A 25,657-nucleotide genomic window follows, 5' to 3' on the forward strand; every position below is an offset into this window, starting at 1 on the left:
TTTGTTTTTTTTTCCCCCAATGACCTACCAGCTGTCCAGCTCCTCTGCTTGGAGAAGGGAGACCATCCGCTTGAGGAACACACATGGGATTTCATCCAAATGGCGTGCCTCACGCGCTATCCTGGCCGCTCGCTCTGTCTTCTACATTACCAGCTTGAGGGAGCGGTCAAAGGCACGCCTTCCAGCGGACGGTCCAAGGGAAGATTTTGCTGCATTCGTTGAGTGGGTGCTAGTGAATAACAACTTGCCATTCACAATCGGCCCTGTGGAGGATGATATTATCACCAGCCCCACTCCAGAAACCACTGGCCATATGGCTTCCCCAGACTTCCTTGTCCCTCTGGCTCCACCTTGTTCAGCCGTGGACCTACTTACGCCTTCGGCTCCGTCTGGCTCCCCCTTCCCCTGGCTCCACCTCTTTCCTCTGCCCCACCAGCTCAGCTTCTGTCCTCTAGTTATCCGGCTCCACCTTGGACGCTCATTGCTGTGGCTCCACCTTGGTCTCCAGTAGTCATCATCAGTGTCGCATGGGCCCTTCAGCCTGACAGCTTCACCAGTGTCTCCATCTTCGGTTGCTGCATCATCGTCGGTCATCCCCAGGGTGCATTCCATCAAGTTGGCTACACCATGGGTCCTCCCGTCTTCAACTCTGCCCTGCCCTGGTTCTGTCCTGTGTCCTAGTTTTCCTCAGTCCATTTAATTATTTAATTCACCTGTGTGTTAATCAACTTGTTAGCTCCCTTTGTTTGTTCATGCTTATACACCTTCAGTCCTCCTTTAGTGTTTGTCAGTTCTCATTAATGTTTACATATTTATTCCTGAGTATTGATTAGTAAAGTCTGTTTTCTAGTAGTATTCTTAGTCTTTGTGAGTTTCCTGGCTACGTAACAGTAACAGATTTATTATTAGATTTCTTTAACCTGTGAATATGTAAGTCCTTCCAGAAGTGTCTTCGTCTCTGATATAGTGTGAGATCAATTTAAGGAGGTTTTCAGGTGATTTTATTTGTATGTGGAATTTGTATGTGCCTTCTTGGCTCCTTCCTTCAGATGCCTTTAGACCAGGGATGGGCAAACTCGGTCCTGGAGGGCCACTGTCCTGCAGAGTTTAGCTGCAACCCTGATAAAACTCACCTGTGTGTAATCCTGAAGACCTTGATTAGCCGGTTCAGGTGTGTTTGATTAGGGTTGGAGCAAAACTCTGCAGGAACAGTGGCCCTCAAGGACCGAGTTTGCCCGGCCCTGCTTTAGACAATGATCCACATCAGAAAAAAAGCTCTTACTGTGCAACAGTCCATATTCAGAGCCATTGAGAATGCAATCCTATTAAATGCTCAATTAGCCATAAAACTATGAGTGAATTTCTCATCTGCCATACATTGCAGAAACACTGTTTGATGTAAGAACAACATTCAACATATTTTTTCATGTCGTGATTTGATTTCAATGCGATTCCACTCAATTATTTGGGTATTATGGGAATGTTCTGCTTTGTAATTTGCTTTAGAGCTATTTATATATTAGAGCTTTTTAAAAAACTGCGTAGAAGAGATCTGTCAGTCAAAAAAATTTTCCTTTACAAAGCACATGCAAAGCACATGGAAACAAAATGTCAGAAGTCACGAATGCTAGTACACTAGATTTGTTTGTATTTCCATGGACACCCTGGGGCCCGTTTCAATAAGGACATTCAACCAACTAAAAAGTTAAAAATTGAACTCTGAGTTGTTGGTTTCAGAACAGCTGAATTGAGTTAGTTCAATCTACTCTGTGTATGCTGACTCTGTGTTAAGTGCATACACAATGACTATGAAAAGCCATTATCAATGCAGCTCTGATATTACGATTCACCAAGGCAACAGCCCCAAACAAAAAGATGTCTGCATACTTCCGAGTCAATACAAGTTTAATTCTAATCACTGTTATAATATCAGAGGTGAAAACTAGCAGAACGGTAAGTTATTTAATTAATATTCATTTATTTTCATGGTATCCCATAGGCAAATAAATAAATAAATACATACATACATACATACATAAATAATTAATGTCCATTTTTCTTATTTTGCAAATTATCTGGCAATGGGATAAGAAAAATAAGGCAGCAGCTATTTACACTTAATGGAAATAACATATTTTCTTAGCGATAGATGCTATATTCTATTTACAATAAAGAGCAGTTCTATATAATAACTGTAAATAGTAATTAGATGCTATTTATACTTTATATTAGCAGATATAATTTTCCTTGACTGGGTAGTTTGCATATTTTCAGGTTTAAATATTAATTTGATTATGCACAGGTATTGTGTGAATTCCTAGATGCTTTGTTAATCAAATGTGGATCCCAATGTTATTTACTGGGTGGACAAAAATGTATAGGTGTACATTTACATTTTTATGAATAAATTTGGATGTCCACACAGCAGGTGTTGTAGAGTGGCTGTGAACAAGAGGAAAGCAGTCGTTATAACTGTCACACGTCCACTTTTAAACAGACTAACTCAATCCTAGAGGAAGAAGCAGTCACAGACGACCATCTTACCAGGTATTTCTATAAAAGCATTAGCACATACATATATATCATCAGTGTTTTTTTATGTACTTTTGCATTCATGTGATGGAGTATGTTTCAAATATTATTTTATTAATAATAATATTAAATAACTACAATTCATTTTTGTCTTACATGTTCACCGACAGTCCACACTTGTGATGTTTAAGAGAAATTTTACATGATTACTGCCCATCAGTACCCATTGTAAATGTGTAATTACACTGTAACAAGGGCACCTTAAAATAAAGTGTAACCAAAAAATGTAAACACTGCATTTGTGTGATATACATTATAACTATTTAAAGTACAAGAAGATGCTTAAACATTCAAATTCTTTCATGCTTTATTTTTTTATTGCTGATATTTGATATTTACAAACCACATTACACTAATTTGCTTTCATATGTATGTACTTCTCCTTATAAATAAGAGTGGAAGCCATATGAAAATGTTTTGAATAAAAATTCTAGAGACAGTAAACCTAGGGATATTTCAAATCTAATATCATATGAAATATATTTACAGCCAAAATGTTGTGGTCCGTGCAACTCTTACTGCTTCTGGGTAAGGAGACCAACATACTGACACAAAACTTAGTCTCTGTACATTCTTTTGTCTGATGACCAATATCTTCTGAAATAAGTGCTCATAGAAAAATGTATGTGCATCTGTAACTCTCTAACATGCACAGGCTGCACAACTGTCATTGGCACTGAAATCAGATTGGTGAATGGTGACTGGTGTTCTGGACGAGTGGAGGTTCTCTATAATGGAATATGGGGAACAGTGTGTGATGATTACTGGGATCTGTCAGATGCTGCAGTGGTGTGTAGAGAGATGGACTGTGGGAATGTGATAGAGACAAAGAGTAAAGCTTATTTTGGACAAGGATCAGGACAGATATGGATGGATGATGTAAACTGCACTGGCACTGAGTCTTCACTAAAGAACTGTTGGACACCTGGATGGGGAATACATAACTGTAGCCATCTTGAAGATGCTGGAGTCATCTGCAACTGTGAGTTAAAAACATTCATAAATGAACTACAAATTTAACATTGTACATTTTCTTTTATAAAGAATGGTCAGAGTGATAGATATAAGAAATCATGAATTAAAGAAGGTCTTGTTCGTCCAAATACCGTATGTCATTGTGGTTTTTCAAATAAAGGAAGGAGCACAAATATCTGGGAGAAAAAAAAAACTTGTGTCTTTATATTATTTGTGTGGATAACAGCTGTCAAGTTGGTGAATGGCGGTGACTCCTGTTCTGGACGAGTGGAGGTTCTCTATAATGGAACATGGGGAACAGTGTGTGATGATGGCTGGGGTCTGTCAGATGCTGCAGTGGTGTGTAGAGAGATGGGCTGTGGGAAGGTGAAAGAGGCAAAAAGAGGTGCTTATTTTGGACAAGGATCAGGGCCAATATGGATGGATAATTTAAAATGTGCAGGGAAAGAGTCAACACTGAAAAACTGTTCATCAAATAGACTACACAACTGTAGCCATCAAAAAGATGCTGGAGTCATCTGCCAATGTGAGTCAAAATATTCAAAGAATTTAAATAATGTTGTACAATAAATTAAAAAGAATCTATTTATAGTTTTTCATTTTGTGTGGATAATAGCTGTCAGGTTGGTGAATGGCAGTGACTCCTGTTCTGGACGAGTGGAGGTTCTCTATAATGGAATATGGGGAACATTGTGTGATGATGGCTGGGGTCTGTCAGATGCTGCAGTGGTGTGTAGAGAGATGGGCTGTGGGAATGTGATAGAGGCAAAGAGTAAAGCTTATTTTGGACAAGGATCAGGACAGATATGGATGGACGATGTAAACTGTGCTGGCACTGAGACCTCACTAAAGAACTGTAGGACAAGAGGATGGGGAATACATAACTGTAGACATTCTGAAGATGCTGGAGCGATCTGCAATTGTGAGTCAAAAACATTTAATTGAATAATTTAATATTGTACAATTTTTTTTTTTTTTTTTTAAGGAATGACCCTACAGAGCTAAATAGAAAAAGTCTTGTTGTTTCGAATGCCATATACAGTATATCACTCATCTGTTTCAAATACAAGAAGGCAAACAAATATGTGGGTAAAAAAAAAAAATACTTATATCTTTATATTATTTGTGTGGTTAATAGCTGTCAGGTTGGTAAATGGTGGTCACTCCTGTTCTGGAAGAGTGGAAGTTCTCTATAATGGAATATGGGGAACAGTGTGTGATGATGGCTGGGGTCTGTCAGATGCTGCAGTGGTGTGTAGAGAGATGGGCTGTGGGAATGTGAAAGAGGCAAAGAGTGGCGCTTATTTTGGACAAGGATCAGGACAGATATGGATGGATGATGTAAATTGTGCTGGCACTGAGTCCTCACTAAAGAACTGTAGGACTCCTGGATGGGGAATACATAACTGTAGACATTATGAAGACGCTGGAGTCATCTGCAACTGTGAGTCAAAAACATTTAATTGAATAATTTCATATTGTACATTTTCTTTTTTAAATGAATGTCCCAAGAGAGCTAAATAGAAGAAATCTTGACTTAAAGAAGGTCTTGTTGTTTCGAATGCCATATGTCGTTGCTCTTTTTCAAATAAAAGAAGGCAAACAAATATGTGGGGGGAAAAACAACTTACTTATAGCTTTATATTATTTGTGTGGATTATAGCTATAAAGTTGGTGAATGGCAGTGACTCCTGTTCTGGACGAGTGGAGGTTCACTATAATGGAATATGGGGAACAGTGTGTGATGATGACTGGGATCTGTCAGATGCTGCAGTGGTGTGTAGAGAGATGGGCTGTAAGAATGTGATAGAGGCAACGAGTTCTGCTTATTTTGGACAAGGATCAGGACAGATATGGATGGATGATGTAAATTGTGCTGGGAGTGAGTCCTCACTAAAGAACTGTAAGACACCTGGATGGGGAATACATAACTGTGGACATTATAAAGATGCTGGAGTCATCTGCAACTGTGAGTTCAAAACATTCATAATTGAAGCACAAATTTAATATTGTACATTTTATTTTGTAAACGAATGACCCTATGAGAGCTAGATATAAGAAATCATGAATTAAAGAAGGTCTTGTTCTTTCAAATGCCAAAAAACAAAAAACAACAACAACAAAAAAACAACTTACTTACTTACTGTATTTATACTTGTGTGGATAATAGCTGTGAGGTTGGTAAATGGCGGTCACTCCTGTTCTGGACGAGTGGAGGTTCACTATAATGGAACATGGGGAACAGTGTGTGATGATGGCTGGGATCTGTCAGATGCTGCAGTGGTGTGTAGAGAGATGGACTGTGGGAATGCTATAGAGGCAAAAAGTGCTGCTTATTTTGGACAAGGATCAGGACAGATATGGATGGATGATGTTCAATGTGCTGGGATTGAATCTACACTGAGTAACTGTTCATCAAATGGATGGGGAGTACACAACTGTAGCCATCAACAAGATGCTGGAGTCATCTGCCAATGTGAGTCAAAATATTCAAAGAATTTTAATAATGTTGTATAATAAATTAAATAGAATAGATTTATAGTTTTTCATATTGTGTGGCTAACAGCTGTCAGGTTGGTGAATGGAGACAACTCCTGTTCTGGAAGAGTGGAGGTTCTCTATAATGGAACATGGGGAACAGTGTGTGATGATTACTGGGATCTGACAGATGCTGCAGTGGTGTGTAGAGAGATGGGCTGTGGGAATGTGATAGAGGCAAAGAGTAAAGCTTATTTTGGACAAGGATCAGGACAGATATGGATGGATGATGTAAATTGTGCTGGCACTGAGTCCTCACTAAAGAACTGTTGGACACCTGGATGGGGAAGACATAACTGTGGACATTATGAAGATGCTGGAGTCATCTGCAACTGTGAGTTCAAAACATTCATATTTGAATAATTGAATATTGTACATTTTCTTTTTAAGGAATGACCCAAGAGAGCTAAATAGAAGAAATCATTAATTAAAGAAGGTCTTGTTCTTTCATATGCCATGTGTCATTGCTTTTTTTTTTTTTTCAAATGAAAGAAGGCAAACAAATATGTGGGAGAAAAAACAACTTACTTATATCTTTATATTATTTGTGTGGATTATAGCTATAAAGTTGGTGAATGGCGGTGACTCATGTTCTGGAAGAGTGGAGGTTCTCTATAATGGAATATGGGGAACAGTGTGTGATGATGACTGGGATCTGTCAGATGCTGCAGTGGTGTGTAGAGAGATGGGATGTAAGAATGTGATAGAGGCAACAAGTTCTGCTTATTTTGGACAAGGATCAGGACAGATATGGATGGATGATGTAAATTGTCTTGGCACTGAGTCCTCACTAAAGAACTGTAAGACACCTGGATGGGGAAGACATAACTGTGGACATCATAAAGATGCTGGAGTCATCTGCAACTGTGAGTTTAAAATATTCATAATTGAAGCACAAATTTAATATTGTACATTTTATTTTGTAAAGGAATGGCACTATGAGAGCTAGATATAAGAAATCATGAATTAAAGAAGGTCTTGTTCTTTCAAATGCCATATGTCACATATCTTTTTCAAATAAAAGAAGATACACAAATATGTGGAAGAGAAAAAAAAAACAAGTTACTTGTGTAATTATATTATTTGTGTGGACAATAGCTGTCAGGTTGGTAAACGGCAGTCATTCCTGTTCTGGACGAGTGGAGGTTCTCTATAATGGAACATGGGGAACAGTGTGTGATGATGGCTGGGATCTGTCAGATGCTGCAGTGGTGTGTAGAGAACTGGGCTGTGGGAATGTGATTGAGGCAAAAAGAGGTACTTATTTTGGACAAGGACTGGGGCCAATATGGATGGATGATGTTCAATGTGTTGGGAATGAATCTACACTGAATAACTGTTCATCAGATGGATGGGGAGTACACAGCTGTAGCCATCAACAAGATGCTGGAGTCATCTGCCAATGTGGGTCAAAATATTCAAAGAATTTATGTAATGTTGTATAATAAATTAAAAAGAATAAAAATTTTTGTTTTTCATTTTGTGTGGATAATAGCTGTCAGACTGGTGAATGGCAGTAACTCCTGTTCTGGACGAGTGGAGGTTCTCTATAATGGAATATGGGGAACAGTGTGTGATGATTACTGGGATCTGTCAGATGCTGCAGTGGTGTGTAGAGAGATGGGCTGTGGGAATGTGATAGAGGCAAAGAGTGTTGCTTATTTTGGACAAGGATCAGGACAGATATGGATGGATAATGTAAACTGCATTGGCACTGAGACCTCACTTAAGAACTGTAGGACACCTGGATGGGGAATACATGACTGTGGACATCATGAAGATGCTGGAGTGATCTGCAACTGTGAGTCAAAAATATTTATAATTGAATAATTGAATATTGTACATTTTCTTTTTTAAGGAATGATCCAAGAGAGCTAAACAGAAGAAATCTTGAATTAAATGAATTAAAGAAGGTCTTGTTCTTTCTTATGCCATATGCCATTGCTCTTTTTCAAATGAAAGAAGGCAAACAAATATGTGGGGGAAAAAAACATCTTACTTGTGTCTTTTTATTATTTATCTGGATAATAGCTGTCAGGTTGGTGAATGGCAGTCACTCCTGTTCTGGACGAGTGGAGGTTCTCTATAATGGAACATGGGGAACAGTGTGTGATGATGGCTGGGGTCTGTCAGATGCTGCAGTGGTGTGTAGAGAGATGGGCTGTGGAAATGTGAAAGAGGCAAAGAGTGGCGCTTATTTTGGACAAGGATCAGGACAGATATGGATGGATGATGTAAATTGTGCTGGGAATGAGTCCTCACTAAAGAACTGTGGGACAGTTGGATGGGGAATACATAACTGTAGACATCATAAAGATGCTGGAGTCATCTGCAACTGTGAGTTTAAAACATTCATAACTGAAGCACAAAAGTAATATTGCACATTTTCTTTTTTAAAGGAATGACCCCTGAGAGCTAGATATAAGAAACCATGAATTAAAGAAAGTCTTGTTCTTTCGAATGCCATATGTTGCTGATCTCGAGACTGTTTTGTCTGACCCTGCTGAATTTTCATTTGCAGTTCTGTTTTATTATTGTCTTCATGCTGATTTCTGTCATTGCAGGTTTAAATATGCTGCTAGAAGGATGCGATGTAAGTTGAGTTCCCATTCAGTCAGTCATGTTCGACGTACGTCAGACAGACTGACGAATAGGAATCTACTATAGGCCAATAGGAAGTAGAATAGGCCAATCTACTTCGAGTGTAACTAAATGAGACAATGCACATTGGCATGGAATCATATGCATCAGCTGCTCTCCTCGCAGCACGGGTATATAAGGTGCATCTTCAGCTTTTCGCTTCGAAGCTGAACTACATGGTGGTGTCTACGAGCGAGTGTGAAAAGAAAATTAGTCAGCTCTTTTGGAAACTGCTCTTCGTTTGGTGCAGGCTGACAGCACAGCAGCGGGGCCGATCTCTCTTCTTTATTTTCTGATTTTCTTTGTTTTGCCTTTTTTAATTGAGCAAACACGTTTCCAGCTGTTAGTTGTGCCCCTCACTCCTCACGACAGCCCCTCCCTGGCCCATTCCTCTGAGGAAGGACCTACTTTCTCAGAGACGGGGCATACTTTGGCACCGGCGTTCAGGACCTCAGACTAGCTCTTTGTCTGTTACGGAGGCCAGCAGAAGGGAAAGGCTGTCTCCAAGCAGAGGATGGCCCACTGGATAGTGGATGCCATCGCCCTGGCTTACCAAGCTCAGAGCGTGCCCTGCCCGCTCAGGTTGCATGCGCACTCCACGAGAGGTGTCGCATCCTCCTGAGCGCTGGCTCGTGGCGCCTCGCTGACAGTCATTTGTAGAGCTGCAGGCTGGACGACACCTAACACGTTCACTAGATTCTATAGCCTTCGTGTCGAGCCGGTCTCCTCCCGTGTTCTCACCTCAGGTCAGAGGCACGGAGAGGCCCCGGCTTTGTGTTGGCTTGCTGTGCTTATATGTGATTATTTCTCTAGAGAGTCCCTACAAGGCAGACCCTGTTGAGTCCTCCGATCTCCCTTCGGCAGCCCACATGGCAGAGCATCTGGTGCCAGGCCTATACTCCACTGCATCCTTGAGAACCGGATTTAGGCTGGGTTCCATATGTGTGACCCTACGGGGATCCCATATGGCTGGTTCCATGGTTGCTCCTAAATGATGCCCGTGTCTTTCCCTCTAGGAGAACCCATCCCTCATCGAGTTGGAGTCACCCCAGTTCTTCCATATGTAGCACAGCCCTAGGGTTAGTCCATCTGTTCTTTTCCACATAACTCCTTCGGGGAAGGATGTGTTTTCTGCAGCGTTCCTTTTCCACAAAAGGGTACGCTTTCCCAGTGTTATCAAATAGTCTCACTGAATGGGTTTTGGGGAACAGCAGTGATCGACACTCTCTGTGTTAGCCTTGTCCCACCGTCCTCAGGCAAGGGGGTCAGGTGGCTTACTACAGAGCGCTGGAAGGAGGCAGCTCCTGTGGCGCTTTTTTAGGGATTCCTATTCTTCGGTCTGTCTGATGTACGTTGAACGTGACCGACTGAATGGGAAAGTCTCGGTTACAAAGGTAACCCTCGTTCCCTGAAGAAGGGAACGGAGATGTACGTCCCGTCGCCACAGTCGCTGTACCCCGCTGATGCAGCCACCTGCTTGGTTCGGCTCCTCAGCGAAACCTGAAGATGCAACACACCTGCTGCTCATTATATACCCGCGCTGCGAGGAGAGCAGCTGACGCATATGATTGCATGCCAATGTGCATTGGCTCGTTTAGTTATACTCAACTCTCTAGCGAAATTCCTATTCGTCAGTCTGTCCGACGTACGTCTCCGTTCCCTCCTTCAGGGAACGAGGGTTACCTTTGTAACTGAGACATTTCTGCATTGTAGATATATTTGAAATATGAATATGAATAATGATTTTTCTATTTATTCTTGTTGGTTCAGTGCACAAACTACATTTTGTTTGCTATTAATGTTGCAAAACATAATTAAAATCACAGTATGTCTTACTGCTTAAAGCTGTGATAATTGTGATTTCAGAGTCAGACCTCAGGAGAGTCCTTTCAAAAACTTCTTGATCAGATAGAGAACATTACAGCTCAAGAGCTTTCTGTGTCTGTAAGTCTTCAAGAGAAAAATGATAAAATAATCAAATCTGAGTTGGTTGATTGATATAGCAGTTTTGTCTTACTGACTCTCTTAACTACATATAACTATTTATCTGATCAATAAATTAGACAATGACCAGCATTTTGACTCTGGCCTTCAACGCTTCAGAGAAGATTTTAGAGACATCATCATCATCATCATCATCATCATCATCATCAGCCAACACAACTGAACTAGCCTCCTATGGAAACCACATGTTAAAAGCCAGCAAGAAACTCATATCTACATTGGTGAAGTCGACAGACAAAAATGACAGTGACAGTTTTATTCTTGCTGCTGTAGGTGAGTGGAGAAACCGTTATCATTGATGATGAAACTGAGATTATATATGATGTCAGGGACTTCAGTAAATAGAGCAGGGAGTAGAGGTGGATCACAGATGGCAGACAACAACAATGATAAATCCAGCTACAGTAACTATATAATTGAGTATGAGCAACAAATGTTTTAACTGAGAACAGAAATCACTAGCTGTATCTTTTGTTTTTGATGTCAAAGTTCAGTATTTTGGTGCAAATTCATCTGTCATTTGGTAGACATGTCCTGAAAAAACCCTAATCCTGAAAAACCTTTAAAAAAGAAATTACAGCATTAAACACGTGTTCATTTACAATAAGTAGTTCATGGTTTGGTGACCACGATGTGTTTTGTGAATATTTGCTGTCTCGAGCATAGTGCAATCAACATTCACAATTTACCAAACATTTACCAAACTCTCAAATGATAAAAATAGAAAGTGTATAGTAATAATCAATTTTACGGTAATAATCAATTACAGTGTTTAATTTTAAGGACATTTTAGTCAAGCTACATCATGAAGACCTGAAAATAGTGAATATTCATTTTATTTATTTGTCATGTGCAAATTGATTTTATTGAAATTTTATAAAAAAAAAAAAATATTGCAAATAAATATACATAGAAAATAACTGCTTGTTTGTTTTTAATCAGAGGGACAAGTCTTCATGGTTGGACCAAATGTCACCTTAAATAAAATCCCTCGACTTGAAACAACAAATTCTTCCGTGGACATCGATCTCATTGGGATCGCCAAGAACAACGTTGGAAGTATTTGAAATGTTTTAATTTGATTAAATTAAAAACAAATCATTAAAAGGGTCATACCATCGCCACTAAACCACATTTACTTATTTTTTTGATAGTTCATGTTTTAACATATTATTGCATGTATGCTTTTGTTTCTTTCACACAGGATCAGCTTCTGTGGCATTCATGAGCTACAACACAATGGAGAATCTACTGAAGCCAAACTTATTCAACACACCGAATGGCACGGATAAAACCATGATGTCCACTGTGATCTCAGCTACTCTTCCCAAAACCAACAACACTGAACTCACCAAACCAGTCAACTTCACCCTCAAACACATCAGAGTGAGAGACTGAAATGTGCTTTTGTCCAACTCCAACAACATCTAATATTCAGTGTTATAATATTTTCTGCATGTTCTTTCTTCTTTTTTCAGGAGCTCGACCCCAACGGTTCTCTGTCCTGTGTGTACTGGAATGTCAGTGAGTGGGTTGTAGATGGATGTTCTGTTTTAAAGACCAACAGCAGCTTCACCGTGTGTTCCTGTGTTCATCTGTCAACATTCGCTCTCATCATGCAAACCCCATCAATCCCACTCCCATCAGAGGTACAAAAGTGAATAAATAAAACTCCTCAAAAGATTGAAACATTGAATGCACTAGCCAAATTCAAATGAAATCTAGAGTAGATGGTCAACATTTATAGTGACCATTCAAGAGCAGCACAGATTTGGCACACATATCCTCTGACATGTTTTCTCAGAGCAACTCACTGTTGGAGTTGGTGAATCTGGTGTGTGTGATCGTGGGGCTGGTGTTCTTCAGTTTGGCCCTGTTGTCCTTTGCCCTTTGTCAGTGGAGTCCTGGAGTGAATAATGTGGCTCGAGTCAACCTCTGCATGAGTTTGCTGTTGGCTCACCTTCTGTTCCTGCTCACACAACAGTTTCTGAGCCTCATACGCCGTCATCAGGTGAGAATGATGAAGGAGCCCTACAGCTCAGCACACCCTCACTGAGAATCATCATAACCCTCTCTCACTGTCTCCAGGTGTTGTGTGCCGTGATATCCGGTGTTGTGCACTTCCTCTTTCTCTCCGGCTTTGTGTGGATGTTCATTGAAGCTGTGCTGCTCTTCATCTGTGTGACGAACCTATCACGGATCAGCTCTGAAAAGAGGAAGGTGCTTAACAGTGGATTCCTGTGTGTGATTGGATATGCGGTTGCTCTGGTTGTGGTGGGCGTGTCTGGCTGGCTGGTTCCTGATGGCTACGGCAGCGAACAGTGAGTTGTTGTTGTTGTTTTTAAGTTGATTTGTTTTGAAAGGAAATAAAGTAGTTCTGTGCTTTTGTGACATCTCTGATAAAAATACATTTATACTGTATCAGCATCATGGATGAGATTAAAATCTTTAAAATTTCAATAGTCAGCACCTAAATTCATTCAGTTATTATATTGTGTTTTCCTTTAAACAGCTGCTGGATTAAAATGGATAAAGGTTTTATCTGGAGTTTTCTGGGTCCTGTTACTGTCATACTTGCAGTAAGCACATTTTTTTATTTCTTATGATTTAATTTGTAGTAAAGAGAAAACAAGATGATTAATTATTTGTTTTCTACTTTTCAGTTGAACATGATTCTCTTCATCAGCATCATCATCAGTCTGAGCTCAACTCTCAAAAATCTGAACGCTGAAATTTCACAGATGAAACAAACCAAGTATCAAACGTTCAGATTTGAACACTCCATAGAAAATATACATATATAGTCAATAGACCTATTTTGTGTTTGCAAACGGCAATGTTTTTTGTGGGTGGTGCCTACCTGGTGGCAGAAAATAACAGTTCTGCAAGTAGCAGTCTGTGGAAGCCACGGAATAAAAGAATAAAAAAGTTCATTTCGAGTTTATATCTCACAATTCTGACTTTTATTCTTCCAAATCTAAGTTTAAAAGAACAGACTTTTTTTCCCCCTTCAGAATTGAGATATAAACTCACAATTGCGAGAACTGGGAGATATAAACATGCAAATGCAAGAAAAAAAGTCTTGTAAGATAAAGATGTTATAGGCTAAGTTTAAAAATGATCTATGTAAAATGTTATAGGCTTAAATATTATTTCAATCTGTAACTGCTATGTGTGTCCCCTATGACTTGCTTATGTGAATATTATGAAGACTTGCTGTTTACATTAAATTCATGCTTTAATAGTAGACTAATCATCGCAGGTTTCATCAGTTCAGTCTGTGACTTGCAACATAAACGTCTGTGTTTTGCTTCAAAGGACATCTTCAACGACGGTATTCTATAAAAATGAAGACTATTTTTTGCATTCCAATTCTGACGTTCAAAGGCACAACAAAACCTTTTTCTCTTATTCTGTGGATTTTTCCGATTTTCCTCTACTTGTTATCGTTATTTTTCTGCCACCACTGTGCGTACGCAGCTACAAGTGATATAACTATGACTTCTGCTCCAAACTGGTCAATAGAGACACATAAACTCTCTTTCTTTCTCTGCAGGATTATGGTATTTAAAACACTGGCTCAGTTTATGGTTCTTGGTTGCTCCTGGATTCTGGGCTTCTTCACTAATGGCAGTAAGGTGCTGGAGATCATCTTCCTGATCTTGAACTCCCAGCAGGGAACCTTCATCTTCCTGATCTATTGTGTCCTCAATAATGAGGTCAGATATTACTCAATTTACCATCATATTCCATGTCAAAACTGAATATAAAAGACTATTAGAGTTGCTACCGCTCTTCCATTTCCTTCCTGTGATGAATATTCAAATCCTTTGAAAGGATTAATGCTATGCAGTGAGACAGACGGATCAAACTTCAAGCATTTAAAACTACTTCAAACTTTTAGGCCAGGCTTGTCCTCAGTAATGAGTTCTTTTTATCATCCTGCTCAATAGGAAAACCACTGATCAGTGTCTTTCTCCAAAACAGTACAGTATACCACTATGTTTGGCCTTCCGAAAATGGATGAAATTAGAAATCAGTGATTAAGATTTATTTATAAAGTTGTTCCTTAGCAGTACAACCCATATGTTTCCTTGTATACAGCACGTTTTACAGAGTAACGCTTCCTGAAACTAAGAGAGTACAACGCTGACTACATACAAAGACCACTTACCACTGTGAAATGTTCTGCTCAAGTCATGCTTGCAAAGTTGGCTTGATCAAACACATTTTCAGAATCCGACTCGGGGCTCGAACTGATACAGTAAAACAGACATTATTAACTGTGTGTTTACAATTGCTTAAAGCCTCTGAAGCTTGCAATTATGGTAAGGGGCATTACGTTTCCGACACGCGTTTGAGGCATTTGGCCAATCAAAATGCATTGGGTCTGCTGGCCAAAAGGAGCATACTGAGCTTTTCAGAAAGAGGGGCATTGTAGACATCAGCATGTTTCAGACAGACTGGGAATAAATAGAGGAGTTGCAATTAGGGGTGTTCAATTCCAGGTTTTTTGGGGTCGACTCAGATTCCCGACTCCCACCATAGGAGTCGAAGGTATCAACTCCTGGAATCGATTCCATTTGCTCTATTTACTTTAAGTCAAAACGGGGTCGGCAATATAACAACTAAGGATTGCCATCTTTATTTTACATTAAAGGCAGGCTATTCTTTTTCCAAATGTAGGATGTATGACGTAGGCATAACATAAGCTTAGAATTGAGAAATGCAGAAGCGCAGAGAATAGAGCAAAATAAAAACAAATTAGTAAGTCTAAACTGAGAAGTTTTAAAGAAAAAATGTCAGATTTCGATATAAGAGAAGAGGAGCTACGTCTTACATCGGGTCAGAGGTCACCCTTTCACTGGAACTAGACTCTCTCATGAACATGTGCAGCTGTTGCTGGAAGCCACTGATGATTATAGTTTATACAGTTTTAGTAACACTTCAGTTTATGGTCCAATTCTCACTATTAACTAGTTGCTTATTAGCATACATATTAATAGGATTTTGGCTGTTTATTAGTACTTATAAAGAACATATTAATGCCTTATTCTGCATGAACATATTCTACATCTCTTAATCCTACCCATACCTAAACTTAACAACTACCTTACTACTATAAGTAAGTAGAAGTTTATTGAGGCAAAAGTCATAGTTAAGAGTTAATTAATAGTGAGAATTGGACCCTAATCTAAAGTTTTAAATATGGATATTATTCTTACAAAACCCATCACTTCACTTCATGGAGGCATTTACTAACCCACTGGGGTTGTATGGATTAGTTTTATGATGGATGGATGCACTAATGCCATTACAAAGTTGGGAAGAGCCATGATATTATTTATTATAACTCTGATTTTGTTTGGCAAAAAAAAAAGTCCAACGCTATCTCACAACCAATTTGTAAGTATTTTACGAGGGTGGTATGATTTGTCTTAACCCCAGTGACTGGTAGGTTTAGGGACGGGGTTAGGGGTACGTCATTCGTACGAATTTATACAAATTTGGAAACTTGAGCTGTGAGATCATGTTGGAAAGTCATATACACCTAAGGGTTAAGGGTGAGTAAATTGTGGGATAATTTTCACTTTTAGGTGAACTATTACTTTAACCTATTCTACACCCAATAAACAAAATAAGGAACTTTTAAAAAGCATCATATGACTCCTTTAAAACACATTTTCTTACCTGTTTATTATAAACAAATTCCATTTTGGTTCATGAGTTCATTCATGTCATAAGCATATTTCTTATTTCTTGTGATTTATATTAAAGTGAACTAGGTGATTAATTGTTCTTTTCTACTTTTCATCTAAACATGTTTAACTGGTTAAACTGATCTCATGAACTCACTCAGCTGCTCTCATCTCATTCTTGTCCAGGTCAGGCAGCAGTACAGAAACTGCTTCAGATGTCTTTGTGGAGTCCAACAACACTGAAGACTACAGCATCGTGTTTAAGAAATAAAAAGCATATTTTTACAGATTTCGCAAAATAAACAATCCTAAATATTTGCAGCTCATACTGTTTACTGATATATATCTATTTAAATGTGGATTGATGTGTGCTTTTATATACATTAATACATTAATCCTAAATTGTAAAATACTACGTTTAAATATATCTACTATTAGGGATGCACCGATACCATTTTTAAGGACCGAGTACGAGAACCGATACTTTTTTTCTAGTACTCACCAATACCGATGCCTATACATTTATTAATCTCTCTCTTTTTTTTTTTTTTTTTCTTTTTTTTTGATGTTGCAGTTTTCCAAGCACAACACAGTGAGACTAATGAATGTAGGGCAGCTTCTTTATTAGTACTCTAATGAAAAAGTAATAATTTTATGTGCTTGTCACAAACTTAGAGAACAAAAATTTCACAGTGTCCGTTAACCTTAGGGCATAATTACCAATATATATAATTGTTGTTATACAAAAAGAAATTTACAAACAAATTACAAACAATACAACAAATAGCCTACTATAGAGATACAAATTAACTAAACTTGTGTTATGTAGTTCCTGCATATAGGCACTGGGGGCAGTGGGTGAATTCACAAATAATACATATCCTCCTTCACTAATCGATAACGAATTGTGATTGAAAGCATGCAGCACGCAATGTGTGTGTTGTCATTTTCCACACCTCCGAGGCTGACATTGTTTCTGCTGCTGCAGTGTCTCTGTGCATGGAAAATTCTGTCAGTTACGTCACGTGAGGTATTGGTCTTTGGTATCAGGGGTATTTTTACGAGTACAAGTACACTTTGTTTTCTAGATTGTTTATTTGTATAAAATAATATGTTCTAACAAATATATTTTAAATTACAAATGAAATATTGTGGAGCCATTTAATGTAAATATAAGTGTACATCAAAACACATAAGTGTAAATCAATTCAAAACCTATGCAGATTTGTACAAACAGTACACATTCAAAACCTACACAAGAGTAAACTCAAAACATAAATAAAATAAGTATACAGAAAACAAAATTCAAAATGAACACTATTTAAACACAAAAGTGTACAGTAAATATTAAATTCAAAACCTATAAATTTGCAAACAGTACACAATTAAAACCTATATTTAAAACCTTCGCAACCATGTAAACTCAAAACATACATAAAATATGCACATATACAGAACACACAAATACAAAATGAACACTAAATGAAAAACTACGAGTAGGGATGCATCCCTATCTATTATTTTTCTAGCCGCTATGCTGTGGTTCATGCAAATCTTTCTGCTTCTGGGTAAGATAACTCATGACACACTGAAACAAATCTTGGTCACTGGAACATTTTCAGCACAGTGAAAGCTTATATTTTTATATATATTGATACCTAAATCCTAACTTGTAAAATACTATGTTTAACTAAAAGTAAATCTGACATGAGTCACAACCATTATTTTTATAGGCTAACAGGCTTATATGCTAAGTGATTGATTTATTCTGAAATAAGAATGTCTCTTGATGATTTTGTCTAATGCGTTCATTTACATCTCTGCTCATCTACTTTTGATTTGTGAATTGTAATATGTTTGCTATTTGTTAAAATGAGTACAATTAATTATAATAAAATAATTAATTTGTTTGCTGGAGTGGATATTTAATTCAGTAAAAAAAATATAATATTAGAATTTAATCTGTAAAGTGGTATGCATTTCAATTGTCTCTTTGTTAATAATTAATTGTAAGATAAATGTTCAACATTAACTTGTTCTGTTTGCTATGTGTTTTTAGGTAACAATTTAGTATAGGGAACATGTATTCACTATTAACTACGACTTTTCCCTCAATAAACTCCTAATTTACTGCTTATTAATAGTTAGTAAGGTAGTTGTTAAGTTTATTGGGTAGAATTAAGAATGTAGAATAAGGTCATGCAGAATAAGGCACTAACATGTGCTTATTAATTACTAATAAACAGCTAATATTCTAGTAAAATGCATGCTAAGCAACTAGTTAAAAGACCCTAAAATGAAGTGTTACCTGTTTTGATAATCTTAAATACAACTGACATTTCAAAGCTTTCAGCAAAACATTTTCTGGATGAATGAGCAAATGCTAAGAAGTCTTTCAATGATCCTGCTCTCCCCTATACTTCATTGTGTGATGAAATAAAACTATGGCATCAAAAGGATAAAAACCTTTAAGCAAGTAATCAGCAGTATCACTTTATTTGTAAAAATAGAAGCAAAAGTTTTGACTTGTTGATTTTGGTCACAAACATGGTGTTAAAAATGCAGCATTATGCAGTTGTTTGAGCATTATGCAGTTTTGTTTGAGCATTTTTAGTAATTTCATCTACTGCTAGTATGATAATGACTTTCGAAAGTAAAAAAAAAAAAAAAAAAAAAAAACATCCATAGACAGAGGCTCAGTGTTTGATCTTATCTTCTAAACAAAACAGGGCATGCATCATGCAAACCACTGTAACTTGGCATTATGTGGCAAACCACGTGTGAATTTAGAGGTAGAATTTTGTTTAACAAATATATTTTTTAAAGCAGTCAACAAAACATCTCCACATTTTCACAGAAGTTTTCAAAAAGACCGACTCAATCCAAGGTGAAGAAGAGAGACATTTATCAGGTATTAATAACATCATATTTTATATGTTTGCAAATATAATTACTTGTTTTTTTTATTTTGTGATATATTTCATATAGCTAGCTATGCTCATATTGATAATAGATTAGAGAGGTTATTGTTAAAATGTGTCTACTTTGGACATTATGCAGAGTGCACTGTAATGTATATTCAATGACAATATTACTAAATACAATTAGAAACACTCAATTATACAATTAGACAATTGTCTCATAATATTTAGGATATACCTTATACAGCAATTATTCAAAATGACATTGATAACATTATATGTCTATAACATTCACTGTTTATCACATAAATCTGAAATAAAAAGAGATATATGTACATTGCACTTGAATTACATTTCCAGTGTTTAAGCTATAGATTTCACTACTATAACATTTTCATTTGTGTATTTTACATTATGTTTTCTCATATTCAACTTCATTTCCAATTATTCAAACAGGATAAAATCAGGTTACACTTTATTTATTTCGATAATCCACTTTAGACATTCTAAATATAAAGTATAACTTTGCAACTACATGTCAACTAACTTTCGGTACAGTAATAACAGACTGTTAGCAGACTGTTAGGTTAGGGTTAGTAGAATAAGTTGACATATAGCCTAGTAGTTGCAAAGTTACTTATAGTCAGTAGAATGTCTGTTAAAGGACCATTAGTTATTAGCAGATATTAAGCAGGCAGTCTACTAATATTCTAAAGAATGCTAGTTGACATGTAGTTGCAAAGTTACTGACAGTTAGAATATCTAAAGTATAACCTAAAATCATAATAGATATTACATATTACATGTTTATATGCATTTAGAGTGTTTGAATGAACCACACCCATTATGGTCATAATTTGCATTCAGTTGCTTATACAGTTTAAAATGTGTATTATTAAATTAAATGTTAAATGCAGTAGATTGATATTCTTATTAATTGAGAAAGCAGAAAAGACAGCAATTAATGTTTTGTGTGAAGATTCAAAATGTATAATAAATCATATCAATTATATTTCTAGCCGCTATGCTGTGGTTCATGCAAATCTTTCTGCTTCTGGGTAAGATAACTCATGATACACACTGAAACAAATCTTGGTCACTGGAACATTTTCAGCACAGTGAAAGCTTATATTTCTCAAAACTAATTCTAGTTGTTTTAATTATTTAATAACCTATTGAAAAAATTATTTGGATCTTTGACTCTATAGCATGTATAGGTTATAAAACTGCCACTAGTACATATGAAATCAGACTGGTGAATGGAGACAACTCTTGTTCTGGACGAGTGGAGGTTCTCTATAATGGAATATGGGGAACAGTGTGTGATGATGGCTGGGATCTGTCAGATGCTGCAGTGGTGTGTAGAGAGATGGGCTGTGGAAATGTGATAGAGGCAAAGAGTAAAGCTTATTTTGGACAAGGATCAGGACAGATATGGATGGATGATGTAAATTGTGTTGGCACTGAGTCCTCACTAAAGAACTGTTGGACACCTGGATGGGGAAGACATAACTGTGGACATTATGAAGATGCTGGAGTCATCTGCAACTGTGAGTCAGAAACATTCATAATGGAAATACAAATTTATATATTGTACATTTTCTTTTTCAAGGAATGATTAAAAGCATACAGATATAATAAATCATGAATTAAATGTCTTTTTTTTTTCTTTTTTTTTTTCAAAATGCCATGTATTGCTCTTTTTCCAAATAAAAGATGATACACAAATAGTTGGGAGGAAAAAAAAAATTACTTGTTTTTATATTATTTGTGTGGATAATAGCTATAAAGTTGGTGAATGGCGGTGACTCCTGTTCTGGAAGAGTGGAGGTTCTCTATAATGGAATATGGGGAACAGTGTGTGATGATGGCTGGGATCTGTCAGATGCTGCAGTGGTGTGTAGAGAGATGGGCTGTGGGAATGTGATAGAGGCAAAGAGTAAAGCTTATTTTGGACAAGGATCAGGACAGATATGGATGGATGATGTAAACTGCATTGGCACTGACTCCTCACTAAAGAACTGTAGGACAAGAGGATGGGGAATACATGACTGTAGCCATCATAAAGATGCTGGAGTCATCTGCAACTGTGAGTCAGAAACATTCATAATTGAAATACAAATTTATATAGTGTACATTTTCTTTTTCAAGGAATGATTAAGAGCATACAGATATAATAAATCATGAATTAAATGTCTTTTTTTTTCTTTTTTCTTTTTTTTTTTCAAAATGCCATGTATTGCTCTGTTTCCAAATAAAAGATGATACACAAATAGTTGGGAGAAAAAAAATTAGTTGTTTTTATATTATTTGTGTGGATAACAGCTGTCAGGTTGGTGAATGGAGACAACTCGTGTTCTGGACGAGTGGAGGTTCTCTATAATGGAACATGGGGAACAGTGTGTGATGATGACTGGGATCTGTCAGATGCTGCAGTGGTGTGTAGAGAGATGGGATGTGGGAATGTGATAGAGGCAAAGAGTAAAGCTTATTTTGGACAAGAATCAGGACAGATATGGATGGATGATGTAAATTGTGCTGGCACTGAGTCCTCACTAAAGAACTGTAGGACAAGAGGATGGGGAATACACAACTGTAGCCATTATGAAGATGCTGGAGTCATCTGCCAATGTGAGTTAAAAACATTCATAACTGAATAATTTAATATTGTACATTTTCTTTTTTTAAAGGAATTACCCTACAGAGCTAAATAGAAGAAATATTGAATTAAAAAAGGTCTCGTTTTTTCAAAATGCCATACATCATTGATCTTTTTCAAATAAAACAAGGTACACAAATATCTGGGAATATATTAAAATATATTTGTGTGAATAATATTTTAGAAGTTAAATATTTAAAAGTTCTTTTTAATATTTGTGTGGATAGTATCTGTCAGGTTGGTGAATGGCAGTGACTCCTGTTCTGGACGAGTGGAGGTTCTCCATAATGGAACATGGGGAACAGTGTGTGATGATGGCTGGGATCTGTCAGATGCTGCAGTGGTGTGTAGAGAAATGGGCTGCGGGAATGTGATAGAGACAAAGAGTGTTGCTTATTTTGGACAAGGATCAGGACAGATATGGATGGATGATATTCAGTGTGCTGGGAATGAGTCCTCACTAAAGAACTGTAGTACAAGAGGATGGGGAATACGTAACTGTGGACATGATAAAGACGCTGGAGTCATCTGCAACTGTGAGTCAAAACCAATCATAAGTAAAGTACAAATATAATATTGTACATTTTCATTTTTAAGGAATAACCCTAGAGAGCAATATATAAGAAATCACGGATTAAAGAAGGTCTTGTTGTTTTCTAACTGCCATTTGTCATTTATCTTTTTTCAAATAAAAGAAGGTACACAAATATATGGGAATATATTAAAATATATTTGTGTGAATAATATTTTAGAAGTTAAATATTTAAAAGTTCTTTTTAATATTTGTGTGGATAACAGCTGTCAGGTTGGTGAATGGCAGAGACTCTTGTTCTGGACGAGTGGAGGTTCTCTATAATGGAAAATGGGGAACAGTGTGTGATGATGACTGGGATCTGTCAGATGCTGCAGTGGTGTGTAGAGAGATGGGCTGTGGGAATGTGAAAGAGGCAAAGAGTGGCGCTTATTTTGGACAAGGATCACGACAGATATGGATGGATGATGTAAATTGTCTTGGCACTGAGTCCTCACTAAAGAACTGTAGGACACCTGGATGGGGAAGACATAACTGTGGACATTATGAAGATGCTGGAGTCATCTGCAACTGTGAGTTTAAAACATTCATAATTTAAGTACAAATGTAATATTTTATTTTTTTAGGGGAATGACTCTGGAGAGCTATATATAAGAAATCATGAATTAAAATGGTCTTATTTTATTTTTATTTTTTTCAAAATGCCACGTCATTGATTTTTTTCAAATAAAAGAAGGCAAAAAAAAAAATAATATGTGGAAGAAAAATAACTTGTGTATTTATATTATTTGTGTGGATAATAGCTGTCAGGTTGGTGAATGGCAGTGACTCCTGTTCTGGACGAGTGGAGGTTCTCTATAATGGAACATGGGGAACAGTGTGTGATGATGACTGGGGTCTGTCAGATGCTGCAGTGGTGTGTAGAGAGATGGGCTGTGGGAATGCCACAGAGGCAAAAAGAGGTGCTTATTTTGGGAATGGCTCCAGACCAATATGGATGAATAATGTAAATTGTTATGGGAATGAGCTTACTCTAAAGAGATGCATTTCACCGGGATGGAACGTACAGAACTGTAGTCATTATAAAGATGCTGGAGTCATCTGTCAATGTGAGTCAAAAACATGAATAAAAATCAGACAACATCCACAACATTACTAGCTCTTTTTTATACATTGAACTAATGTAACGTTCACCATTATTGTCTTTGAAAGATGCCAATTTATCTTCAACAACTGCAATAACAAACTCAACAACAGAAGAGAAGTCTACAGCTGCTGACATCACCAGTTCTCTAGGAAACAACTCTTGTAAGTGAAAATGTACCTCTTTTGAGCAATGTGCAAACATTTTAAAAATATTTTCTAGTGATTTTTAATTAACAAATCTTACAACATGTTCAAATATATTCAAATATAAAATATATTAAATAATAATTAGCAAATAATAAAATATTAATGTTTCCTTATCCTAATGTCATAATAAAATGACAGAGATTAATTTCTATTTCAGATAACTTTTCCTACATCAACGAGTCAAAAAGCTGGATTGATGCACTGGGATACTGCAAAACTCACCACCAGACTTTGGTGCACATTTTAAATGCCACGGCACAAGCGTACATCACACAGATGCTGCAGGGTAAAGAAATCCCCAATGGAGTGTGGATCGGACTTGAACGGAGTATGCTCTTCACTTGTTCGCCCTGGCTGTGGACCGGTGGGCCGTATGTGGACTATGCATCATGGCATCAAACGTATCCAGTGGACAGAGGGAGCAGGTTTTGTGGAAAACTTCTTAAGGAAAAAGAGAACGTGTTTGGATGGGTGGATGCTTGCTGCCACGAGCCCCTTCCTTTCATTTGTCAGGTTAGTATGTTATCAGCTTTTTCACTGCATTCATTGATGTCATCTTGGTCATACAGTATTCATATTCTTTAACTGAATGCTCAATACTGGTTAAATTCTGCAAGTGCCTTAAAGAATTAATGGAGACTAAAATAACTCTCTTTTGTCACGTCTTATCAGGGATGAAACACTAGGCGGAGCTGTTTCCTAGTTTGGAGTCGGTTAGTGATGATCACAGAAACTGAGTCATGATGTTTTGATAAACAAATTTTGTTTTGTTTCTAAACAATTTACAGTAATATGCAGCCCTGTGGTGTAGACTTGCATTTACATTACAAAATGATCAGTTTATATTAGCTCTTTAATCTTTAATAATGCATGCAATGATTTTAAAACCAGCCTTTCTGCATAGCTGATGGAAAGCTGCCTATATGCTAAATATATTTTAGATTCCATGTGAAAATGTGAATCTTCTTTCTTTGTTTTGTCAGTTTATACTGAGATGATCTGTATGACTAATGAACTAATTAAAGTAAATGTTAGTTCTGTGTGCCAATGGTTTGAGGTTTCTTTGAGATTCTTGAAGTGATTATTTCTTGCCAAAGTTTTTTATTGACATTTTTTCCTTAATTTCCCATTTAAATGTTTTTAATTGCAGTCAGATTGTAGTGTCATGCATAATTCACAACTAATAATTAATTTAAATAATGTTTTTGAAATGTTTCTTTAAAGATTTTTGATTACTATCAACTGGTAACAAATTATTTGCATTACAAAATGTCTGTATTTTGCTGTCTTAATTAATCTGCATTATAAATAATTGCAATTGTAATAAAGTGTTTTTCAATATTCTAACTTTGGGAGTTTATATTGAGATGACAGCTAATAAACCTTTATTATAAAATAAATCTTGAGCAGTTTGTTTGTTTTTTGTATGTGAATAGCATAATGTTCTTAAGTTTATTTTATTTTTTTTTAAATTAGAGTGATAATATATTTTTGTAGAAGCAGGTTAGCCATGATAGGCATATGCAGTTGTTGTTTTTGTATTATTATCATGAATAGTTTAATTATAATAATTATAATATTGGGCTAATTATAATATTTTTTTATAACATGAAAAATGCCTGTCCCATCCCCCATCTCTCTCTCTCTCACACACACACACACACACACACACACAAGCGCACACATCACAGACGGTTCCTCCCATTTCTGGCAAATAGAAGAAGAGGAACTAAAGCCGGCTGCC

At 36.9% G+C, this 25,657-nt stretch overlaps 2 protein-coding genes across 2 annotated transcripts in view; both read left to right on the forward strand.

The window, feature by feature from the left end:
* LOC137024453 (deleted in malignant brain tumors 1 protein-like) overlaps positions 1-24,591 on the forward strand; it is a 66,113-nt gene extending 41,522 nt beyond the window's left edge. The window contains 19 exon segments of the mRNA XM_067392006.1: positions 3,270-3,574; positions 3,794-4,093; positions 4,184-4,525; positions 4,583-5,011; positions 5,231-5,536; positions 5,738-6,043; positions 6,134-6,439; positions 6,666-6,971; positions 7,204-7,509; positions 7,601-7,906; positions 8,137-8,446; positions 20,621-20,919; positions 21,153-21,458; positions 21,695-22,000; positions 22,256-22,564; positions 22,827-23,132; positions 23,364-23,522; positions 24,071-24,426; positions 24,586-24,591. Coding sequence (XP_067248107.1) covers positions 3,270-3,574; positions 3,794-4,093; positions 4,184-4,525; positions 4,583-5,011; positions 5,231-5,536; positions 5,738-6,043; positions 6,134-6,439; positions 6,666-6,971; positions 7,204-7,509; positions 7,601-7,906; positions 8,137-8,446; positions 20,621-20,919; positions 21,153-21,458; positions 21,695-22,000; positions 22,256-22,564; positions 22,827-23,132; positions 23,364-23,522; positions 24,071-24,426; positions 24,586-24,591 — 5,569 coding nt within the window.
* Positions 10,172-16,766, forward strand: LOC137024245 (adhesion G protein-coupled receptor E3-like). Its single transcript, XM_067391565.1, has 12 exons — positions 10,172-10,225; positions 10,612-10,689; positions 10,809-11,022; positions 11,692-11,808; positions 11,954-12,135; positions 12,228-12,398; positions 12,554-12,760; positions 12,838-13,070; positions 13,262-13,328; positions 13,413-13,504; positions 14,306-14,468; positions 16,635-16,766. The coding sequence occupies exons 1-12, from the start codon at positions 10,172-10,174 to the stop codon at positions 16,689-16,691; spliced, it is 1,635 nt and encodes a 544-aa protein (XP_067247666.1). The 3' UTR covers positions 16,692-16,766.
* Positions 24,592-25,657: the final 1,066 nt, after the last annotated feature.

Source organism: Chanodichthys erythropterus, chromosome 8, assembly GCF_024489055.1.
Source record: "Chanodichthys erythropterus isolate Z2021 chromosome 8, ASM2448905v1, whole genome shotgun sequence".
NCBI classification, from domain to species: domain Eukaryota; kingdom Metazoa; phylum Chordata; class Actinopteri; order Cypriniformes; family Xenocyprididae; genus Chanodichthys; species Chanodichthys erythropterus.